Source organism: Triticum aestivum, chromosome 3A (genome assembly GCF_018294505.1).
Source record: "Triticum aestivum cultivar Chinese Spring chromosome 3A, IWGSC CS RefSeq v2.1, whole genome shotgun sequence".
Taxonomy (NCBI): Eukaryota; Viridiplantae; Streptophyta; class Magnoliopsida; order Poales; family Poaceae; genus Triticum; species Triticum aestivum.
The window spans coordinates 646,807,075-646,817,304 of record NC_057800.1 but is presented as its reverse complement, the minus strand read 5'-3'; the positions used below and the strand labels follow the sequence as shown (position 1 = coordinate 646,817,304).

The window sequence follows — 10,230 nt, the reverse complement described above, 5'->3', positions numbered from 1 at the left end:
AGAACCGGTGCGCGGGCGTGCTTTGGTGGTTAAACCACCACACCACACCACACCAGCGCGTTGGGTTTCATTTCAACGAGAGGTTGCGGTACCTCCGTGGAGCGCGACGGGCCACCCGCCCTCTACAACTAGAGCAACATTATTATCATCAATATCAGCGATTAGTCCAGCCTGAATGCCACATTATTATTTCCAGATATTTTCTGGTTCACCAGTCCAGCCGATGCCCAGTCGTATGTTCATTTGTTAATCTGAGCCCATCGACGCTGATTGTTTGACAATAAGTTGGGCACCTACCCCGTCTCCCGGCCAATCCCCCTGCCAAATCAAACCACCAACTAATTCGTACTACTAATCCGGGATCTTCTCCCTGTTTGGAGAACCGAGGACATGAGCATACATTAGGAGAATGTGTTAGAAATTCTACCGCCGTTGCCGATGAATGAGAAAAGTTTCTTCTGAATCCACAGTGTTCCAAGATTTCATCGCCCTATGATTGCCAACCGGTGGTTGGTGCGGCAGCGAGCGGTGTCTGGGCTAGAATGGCAAGGGAATAATATGTACGTTGGGTTTTTCTTGAGAAGGCCTATGCGACCACCTAACGATTTTTTTGGATTCTGCTGGGAATTCGGTACTATTGAAATTGCGAGTGTGATAGGGAATAAGGTGGCTGCCCGAAATCATTCCAGGTCCTGCGTTTAATCAAGCCCCCCAGACGAAATGACCTGGTTTCTGGTATAATGATGCCACTCATATCCATTATCATGCACTGATGCACCTACTAACCTAATCCTTTGAATTTTCTGAAATCAAGGAGCACAAATCTCAGCAGCATCGTCCAACGGTCGCGTCAAGAAGCTGGGAATGCTGTCATGTCAGCGGGATTCTTCCAGGCCACGGGATCGGAGTTGGGAAAACAAGATAGGGTTGGAAGAACAATGTATTTCGTTGTTATAATACTGTATTTCTCTTGCATGGATCATGCGTGTGCGTGAGTTGGTACTAGGTCACTGGTGATGTGGGGTGGGGTGGCGTGTGAGGCTTGAGGAGTGGAGTGGAGCACCCCGGCCCAAATGATTGATCGGGTAGTTCGAAGCCGAAGCCATGGTGCCAGTGGATCATGCTGCAGACAAACTGGATAGGGTTTTTCATCATTGCTGCGCTGGAGCCCGGCGCTGCGGCGCTGTCATCATGGGCCCACGTCTCCCCAAATCTAACGTGTCTGCATGTTCAGTGCTGCTACACACACATCTTCAGTGATGTGTCACCCGCAACCTGCAGATCATCTCTGGTGTTTTATCTGAACAATTGTTTGCCTGCTAATGCTATTCTGAATCTGAAGCACATTCACCAGGGAATAAATACACGGAGGCATTTCCTCTCTGAAGTATCAGGTGGAGGAGGGGGGCTCCTCTTCGGAAGGCTCTTCGGAGTCGGACTGCTTCACGTCAGGGGCGTCCTTGGAGTCCGATAGCTCGATATCAATGGCGTCATCCGTGTCAGGCTCCTTCTCCAGCTCGAGGATCACATTGAACCCGAACGACGAGCCCGGCGCGAACGACGACTCCAGGTCGCCTTCTGACTGCGTCGTCGCGATCTCAGGGTTCACCTTGAGGTTCTCCTGCATCGGTTGCAAGGCCAGCGTCAGTTTATTCTGAATCCAAAAAGTCAAAGATTGGCTAGCCTGTTCTAATTTTATACGAAATGGCACCAACCTTCTTGACGAAATCGCCGACGGTGACACTGAGTATTTCCTGAAGGATGAACTTGGTGACCCGGCTCTTGCCGAGCATCGACAGGAGAATGCTGCTTGGTATCTGGACACAGTACAGGGATTCAGAAGCCGTCGTCAGTCCTCGGTTCTTAATGTGGGGGGTTAGGACAGCAGTGCAGACTTGATGGTGTAGTTTATGTCTATGTCTAGCCGTGTCATCTCTTGATTGCAATTAGTATTTAGTAGTAGCCCACACTTTCGGTTGAAAATTCAGCCGGTAACAGCTGAGCGTACTCGGCGATGCTCGATGGAAAGAAACTACTCCCTGTCCTTGGGTGGTTTTATTTCTGAACAAGGACGGTGTTTTAAAAGACTTTGCCATTCCGAGGAGGAGTTGGTTAACAACCCTCTTGAAAAGCATGCGTGAAAGAAAAGTTAGCCTTGCAATGCAATTAAAAGTGGCAACCCCATACACTAAACCCCATTTGGAACGGCGGAGTTTCGGACAAAAACCGGGGAAAAGCTCCCACATTGCAAGTGAGGCGTGAAAGGTTCACATGCACTTACATTTGATGTTTTCCCTTCAATCATCCAACAGATATCCATGAAGAAAAATGGCAACAAAATTGTTAGAAGCTTCAATGACTTGATGCAAGCAATCAAATATATAACATTGTTTCTTGCAAGGAAATGGGGATTAGGTTAATGAATCAATACCTCCCTTAGACCTTCTGAAACCTGGAACCGGCGGCGCGTCCTTGGCCAGGCTCGTCAGGGCTGCATCAAACACCTTCTGCGTTTCCTTCCCGGGCAGCTCGATTCTTAACTGCAGACAACAAGTTCCCAGCATCAGATGAGTCAAGACCACTCAAAACTGCCCTACGTCATTAACCATAGTACAATGTCCTTAGTATTAAGTTGAAGAGAAATGTCTGCACCAAACTATGTGACTAACTAGATGTGGACAGCTTTAAAAAATTTCTTTTTTGAGTTGACAGCTTTAATTTAACATGGCATGGCAGAGTGCACAAACAATCTCACATGGATCTTTTCGTCGTCGCGTTTGACAACGGTTGTCTTGAAGCTATCCAGCGAGAGCCCGGTCTTCTCGGCCTCGGCGACCGATGCGCCCCGACCTGCAGTTTTCTGAAAACTTCAACACAGTGTCTGAACTCTGAATCTGAAGGTTCCGCATGACACTTGAACATCACGGACAAAGATCAACACATGTACTTCAGTGGTATGTTATGGCAGAAATTGCAGCTCACCTGATCGAGCCGCCGACACCGGCAGGAATGTGTGCCTTGCACTTCTCCCGGTAGAAACAAGCAACCTGGTACATTTTTACCACAAGTATCTCCTGGTAAACTGAAGACTGAAGCAACAAAAGCAACACATACAGGTTACAAACATGGTCCATGGAAAATTTAGGTTTTACCCTTGGGCGGGCATGGGGCACTTGCAAGAATCACCAATCTTCATGTGGACATGGACCGGGTCAGCCGCCTACAAGGTTAAATCAATGGCAATCACTCGTTGAACTCCTGCGCTGCTTGCGTGAGGGCACGTACGGTTGAAGGATTAACTGAACCTGAAGATGGGAGTAGCCGTGGCATCGCGGACCAAGCTGGAGCTTCGGAAAGGTCGCGGCTGAAGCCATGGATGTGGAGGCGAGCTTCCCCGAGGTTTCGGCTGCGATTTGGGGAGGCGGAGCTGGGGGAGAAGGGGAGCCGTAAAATGCTATCCGAAATTATCTGCAGCGAGGCAAGGAGAGGGAAGAACCCTCGGTTGTGTGTTGGGCCACTAAACGGCCGATGCTGTTTCAGCGGAAGATTCTGATGGTAGCCTACGGGCCGTGTACATAGGCCGCATTTGACCATAAACACTTCGCAGGATACCTCCGTCCTGGTTTATTGGTTCCCTCAAAATTTTGTGCCAAATTTTAACTAGAGATTTAACTAACTAAATATTAATGCATGTCATCGAAAATTACATATTGAATTCGTGTTTTTCAATTATATAAATTTTTATGACATGAATTAACATTTTGTTAGTAAAATTTGAGACCAAAATTTGACATAAAATACGAAGGGGACCAATAAATCAGGACGAAGGTAGTACAAGGCTACAACCTAGAGCAGCTAACAAATTGTTACCCCTTCCGGGGCTTCTATAATTGTTATGAGTATAAATAAAATTATAGGTATTTCTCAAGAAAGAAAACTAATTGGCAAGAGTCAATTTTTTGCTTGTGGGTGTGCCAAGTGGTGCGTCCAGTCTCGGCCACGTGTCGCGTCTTGGACACTTTCTCTAGATTTTTCACGTGTTCTTCGGGGTTTTAGATGATTTTTGTTGTTTTTGGCTTTTCGGTTATTGCCTGATTTTTCCTAAGTTCTTGGGGATTTCTTTTGACTTTTGAAGCACAAATGTGTTTCTCAAAAAAGAAAACTTGTGTTACCATGCGCAGCAGAGTTTTGCTTCCTTCAGTAATACAACTGTGCTTCCGTGAGAAGCATAGATGTGCTTCTCGAAAAGGAAAAAACAATTATGCTTCTTGGAAAAAAAGCACAGGATCCGCTTCTACGAGAAGCACATCATGTGCTTCCGCAACCTTGTGCTTCCCTGAAAAAAAATAAAAAAACACAGCATGTGCTTCACGAGCCTGAAGAAAAAAGGGAAAAAAATCACAACTTGTCTGCTTCTGCGAGGAGCACACCCGGTGCTTCTCTGAAAAAAAAAAACATAGCCTGTGCTTCCCCAAAAAAGAAAAAACTGCAACCTTGCTTTGGTTTTTCTGTTGTCATTTCTTCATTTTTTTCATTTTCTCTTTTTTTTTTGTTTCCAATTTTTGTTTTTCATGGAAAAAAATCGTCAAAACTTATTAAAACGCGATCTAATTTTGAAGATCTCAGTGAGAGAAATCCAACAAAAAAACGTCTTCCCTCTTTTAGAGAAAAGGCCAAGTGGACTGCAAAATTCAAATCGGCAAGAAGCATGATCGCGTTTAAATGGGAGAGCAAATCCTATTTGACGCACTGCGTCAAATATCTGCCCTTTCGACCAGACAAGTGAGCACCATCGGGCCGACCAATTTGCAGCTACGTGAACCCGATTTTAGGGAACTTATGGTCCGTTTTTCTTGTTTTGTTAATTGTTCAGTTTTTTATTTTTTATTTTAATGTTTTTCAGAAATTTCAATATGTTCAATAAAAAATATATCTATACCATTATATAGTGCGCCAATAGCTTCAAATATTAGCCATTGGTGCTCCATCCAACGGTCGAGAGATGGCAAATCCGAGCATTTTCATCCCTTGGATAAAGTTTTCAACTTATAGGATTTTGTCACGTGGCCTTCTAATTGAGCCCCCAACTCTGCCATCTCATGTGTTGTAGAAACATCTTTTCACATGCTTATTTGATACCCCAGTAATAAAGAGACCAGAACAATCTGGATTCTAGAGAGATAAGAACCAAGTTAATTCTTGTCCAATACAATTCTATGAAAGGAAATACATATTCAAATGTACTTTTTCATGCTTTTATATATTTAAATGACGTGCAAAGCACATACAATTTACTAGTAATTAATGGTTTGGGGTTTTAAAAAATGTCCATGTTTACCTATATTGGTTCCCATTTTATAAAAAATGACCCGTAATTTTATTTTTGTGTTTTCAAAAAGGAACCTTAAAAAATACATTTTACAAATATGGTCTCAATTTTTTAAAACTATTATAAATTTTCAAAAATTAAACTGTCATTTTCATGTTACTTCAAAATATCAAACGGAAATAAAAATCTGGAAATGTGTGTGTGCGTGTGTGTGTGGGGGGGGGGGGGGGGGAGTAGTTTAGTTCTTCAAGTCCTCAAAGCCTCCGACTTGCAAAGTCGGTAGAGAGAAGTCGTACAAGTCCTGGTACATAGTCGTGATTAAGCCAGGGTGCCTCAAATTCACTCAAGTTCCATCTGCCAACAAGACCCATTAGACCTAATAATAACTATTACAAAGCGTCAATCTTTTGCGAACAGAAAAGCGGCAGTGGCGATTACCAAACCCAGGGCACTCGCCGGGGTTGGCGGTGCTCCCCTTCTCCTTCAGTCGTCATCTTAGCGTCGTGAGGGGGAGGGAAGGCCCCGTTCTTCATTTGGGTGTGTTTTAGTCCTATGTTTTCTAAGTTTTCGAATTACCTCCGTTGGTGTCATGGTGGAGCAGATGCCGATGGTGCTCATGGGAATAATGGTCTCCTACTCCGTGCTCCTGCTTGTCGGAGGTGTTGCTGGTGCCGACGAGAGGCTTGTAGAGTCCAAGATGTTGGAGTCTCTTCGATCTGCCGTTGCATCTTGGTATAGCGGTAGGGATGGGCTTTTCTTGAAGTGCGTCCGTGATGATTGCGGCAGATATGCGGAAGACTGTGGGGGATCCGGCCGCCTATTGACGGGTGGGTTGGCGTTGACCCCAGATCCGGCGTTGCAGAGGCTCAGAGGGCACGTCCAGCCGATGTTCCTTATCGAGCTAGATCCAACCTTCCCGGGTTGATGGTTATCATGACTCGTTAACGCCTCCTGGCTAGGGGTTTCTTCAGTGAGAAGATGTGAACCAGATTCTGGTGCTCTTCTTCTCCGGCGACGGCGAAGGTCGTGGGTGCTTGATAGTTACGACGATGGTGGTATGCAGCAGTACAACCACTTGTTCCTTCATGTTTTATCTTGCTTGTATGTGTATCATCTGTGCATCATTACTTTTATGAATACAAGTAATGTATGCCCACAAAAAAAATGCATAAGGGCATACATCTTAAAAAAAAACCTGAAGCATCAATCTTTTTTTCTTTTACAATTATTTCATTTCTTTCCTATTAAAGTCCAAAGACTTTCACAGCTTAAAGAAATGTACTCCGCCAAGCAATTCAGCGAATTTGCCGTTCCGTCTTGTTCTGCTTTGGACCATTCAGAGCGTTTATAATTATCAAAGTCAAGGTCGCAACGTAGAATTTGGTGATGATGATAGTTCATGTTGTTGACACAGGCACTGACCTTCACATGGAGCTTACGTTGCGTCAGCCGTGCCCCAATCTCTACTTTCAAGGTACTACTCTCGTTTTCTTTGTTTGAATTCGTTGGTGTCAACCATCATTGTCATTGGTTCTGCACCAGATCAACTAGGGCTTTGATTAGTTGAGTTCGAAAGGAAAACCGGGGCTAGTTTCACACGGTAAGTGAAAAGGCTGCCTCACCATGAATTGCACCGTACAGCTTTTGTGTTAGCTTGCCATTAAACGGCAGGTGCTGTTGATTTCAAAAATATATTGTAAAAAAAAAGGCAGGTGCTGTTGAGTAAAAAAAAGGCAGATTGACACTATGATGCTCCTGAGTGCCGATTTAAATTCCCCAGTCCAGTGGTTGTTCCTTTTTTCTCTCTAAAAAGGTAGAAGAATAGAGAGGTCAAAGAATGGAAGAGCTTATGTTAACATTGTGTTATGTCTTATTTATATGTCTCGGGAGAATCGGTGGATATCCAGTGGGTATGGATATTCATCAAGTTTGGACATGGACATAATTTTTCACCCGTGGACTTTTTCATGGATAGGCAAATGCCGTTTTAATCAGTGGCGGAGCTACAACAAATAAGTTGGGCGGGCCAAAAAAAATTGATGCTAAATCATACAGTTAATTAGGCATTAGTCAGTGCAATTTCAGGTTGCTGTATAGGGAAATTTGTATCGAGATGATGTTGTCAAGTAAAATTTGAAGAAAGAAAGAAAATTTCTTGTGCGCTAGCTGCCTAGTTCTATGGTCTTGTACTCACTGCCTTGATAGCTAGCCGCTGGCAGCCGCCATGGCCACGCCCTCCTTGGCATAGGGATAGGTCACCATCAGCGCTGCTACACGCGGTGGCTGGATGCCTGGCTGTTGGACCTCTCCGTCTCCAAGTGGCTCGGGTCAGTGCTGAATCGGGGCAGAAAGCTCATAGCTGGATGTGAGGCCTCAACCCTAGTGCCGCCAGCACCTCCCCCTCCACCCCCTCCTACCGCCGCTGCCGCCGGCGTGGGCCACGGTGGCGGCGGGCCTGGTGCCAAAGGTCCTCGGCGGGGGGAGACGGCGGATCCTATCTGAGGCGGCGGGGACGGCCCTTCTCATGAGATCCAACGGCGGCGGCTAGGACGGAGTATTCGGGCTGTGCGGCGGGGGCCCGAGCACCATCGTGGGCGAAGCGGCGGCCCTGCATGGACGGCGGCGGTGGCAGTGCCCCATCCGGCGAGGTGGGCTGTCCTGCTCGTGATGGTGACGACGGCTACTGCGGATCCAACGCCCCGTTTGGATCCGTCGCGGGGAGGCCTTTCGCTGACCGGCGGCGCGTGGAGGGACCGGTGAGGAGATGCCGGATCTCCGCTGGAGTACCGACGGCAACATACGTCTTCATGGCGAGGTTCCGCTCGGTTCCAGCCAGCCACGAGGTCGGGAAGACGTGGCTTCCGATGAAAATCGCGCCAGACTGTGGTCTTGGCGGACGATGGCGGTGTCTCAGACGTCGTTTCCTTCTGGAGGCATCATCGTTGCAGGTCTCATCAACCTGATCGGGAAGTTCCGGGGAAAACCCTAGATCTGGGTCTACCGGATCGGACGATGACGGTGCTATCGGTATCGTTCTCCCTCATGGGGGCATCGTTTTGGAGCGAGTGCTGGTTGGAGGGGACAAGAGGAGGAGCGGTGTTTCATCTGCTCCATTAATGACGGCGGATCTCGGCGGCGTGGCGCAGTGGAGACTCGCCGCCTGATGAGCGGAGATGGACTCGCGCAGGAGGGTGACGCTGCCTGGCGTCATGGTGGCGTCGGCGGCAGTTGGACCGGCCAAGGTTGATGCAGCAGTACAGCTCTGAAGATGAATTTGTGGCAGGTGGCTGCGGCGGCCTCATACCCAGCAGGGGTCCTGGTTGAGAAGCACGCCGGACTGGTGGGTGCCCATACCCGGCAGGCGTCCTGGGTGGGACCTCAAGTCTTTAGATGTTTAGGTTTGGCTGCGTGGTCTATTTGGTATTAGAGCCAGACTTTCAGCCCCTACATCAACTGGATAGGGATAGCGACAGTTGTTGCTTAGTTTGGTGACTTTAGACTTATTGTTGTATGACTCTGTACGGTCTTGTGTCAATAATTAATAAAGTGGCCGTATGCATCGTCCAGATGTAGAGGCCGGGGGTCGTCCTCCTTTTCTAAAAAAAAGTTGGATGCAAGGCAGTGCTTGATGACGGATGCGAAGGAAACATGTACCGCTTGTTTGGTTTGCTACTGGATTAAGTTGCTAAATGTACACAAGAGTATTATTTTTCTCTGAAGCTGGGTGGGCCATGGCCTGGTTTTGCCCTTACAAAGCTCCGTCAGTGGTCTTAATGAATATGGATATAGATTTGATATTTTTCAACCCGATCTAAACCTGACCCATTGACATCCTTACCGATGGCCTTAGAGCCATGGAGGCATGGTGGGCCCCGACCTTACCGGCAGGAGGGTTCCTCCTCCGTTTTTTAGGCGTTTTCTTGAGTTCAATTAGGGTTTGTGTCCTACACAAGAAGGCGTGGCAACGATGGTTCCCTGACTTTGGAAAAAAAGGTTCTCCCCGCCTAACCAATGTCTTGCGGTGCGTCTAGAATCGTCTGAGGGCGTGTGGAGGTGTGTGTTTGGCTGATCTCATGGGATTCGATTGGTGTTAGCCTTCGGTGAATCCCCTTGGATCTAGTATTCTTTCATCTTCGTCAGTGTGTCTACAGGTCGGATCCTTTCGATCCATTCTTCTCTTTATTGGTGGCCTTAGCACAATGACTTCCCGACTGTTTTCTATAACAAGTTTTGCCCGGCTCGAGTGAGAAGAGGCAATGACGGCGACACACCTTCAGCTCGCTCTAGTGTTTGTAGTCGTCGCTAAGTGGTCCACGGACCTGATTTTTTTTTTGGATATATTTAGTGTTCTTTGTGCTGCCATGACAGATGATGAATAGATCGGAAGTTTTTTGAAAAAAGCATTCCGAAATGTATTCCTGCTTGTGTCATGATTAAGCCACGGTGCCTCAAATTCATTGTTCGGATTTCACTCACCAACTAGGCACGTTGGACCGAACTATTTTGAAATGGCAATCTCTTCTTCTTCCTTTCTTATCACAATAAGTTCAACTACTCTTGCGCAAAAGTAACTATTCATTTGTTCCAACAAATATCCAAAGACTTTTGCAGCTTGAAGAAATGTGATTCAGCAAGCAACTTCAGTGAATTGTCGTTCGGCCTTGTTCTGCTTTGGACCATTCAGAGCGTTGAATTGTCAAAAGTCAAGCCCCCTACTTAGAATTTGGTGATGCTGATAGTTGATGTTGTTGAAACATGCACCAACCTGAACCTCTGTAATCTCTTCAAATATAGTCTTGACATGGAGCTTACGTTGCGTCAGACGTGCTTAAATTTCTACTACTTCCTGGCGCACCCTCGCTTTGCCCGTTTGAATTGGTTGGTGTTAACCATGATTATTG

At 46.7% G+C, this 10,230-nt stretch overlaps 1 protein-coding gene across 1 annotated transcript; it reads right to left on the bottom strand.

Moving 5' to 3' along the window:
• Nucleotides 1–1,118: 1,118 nt before the first annotated feature.
• On the bottom strand, nucleotides 1,119–3,536 carry LOC123062884 (uncharacterized). The gene is made up of 8 exons (XM_044486570.1): nucleotides 3,306–3,536; nucleotides 3,153–3,220; nucleotides 2,983–3,047; nucleotides 2,756–2,850; nucleotides 2,432–2,540; nucleotides 2,282–2,295; nucleotides 1,716–1,817; nucleotides 1,119–1,621 (listed from the first exon to the last, which is right to left on the bottom strand). Exons 1-8 carry the CDS (start codon nucleotides 3,372–3,374, stop codon nucleotides 1,391–1,393), a joined length of 753 nt encoding a protein of 250 aa, XP_044342505.1. The 5' UTR covers nucleotides 3,375–3,536; the 3' UTR covers nucleotides 1,119–1,390.
• Between the last annotated feature and the right edge of the window lie 6,694 nt (nucleotides 3,537–10,230).

Excerpts from the sequence above, each read along its gene's own strand:
- LOC123062884 (XM_044486570.1), bottom strand. The coding sequence starts at position 3,374 with ATGGCTTCAGCCGCGACCTTTCCGAAGCTCCAGCTTGGTCCGCGATGC. Across the intron at positions 3,221-3,305 it reads ACGGCTACTCCCATCTTCAG|GCGGCTGACCCGGTCCATGT; the intron begins GTTCAGTTAATC and ends TTAACCTTGTAG. Across the intron at positions 2,851-2,982 it reads GGTGTCGGCGGCTCGATCAG|GTCGGGGCGCATCGGTCGCC; the intron begins GTGAGCTGCAAT and ends AGAAAACTGCAG.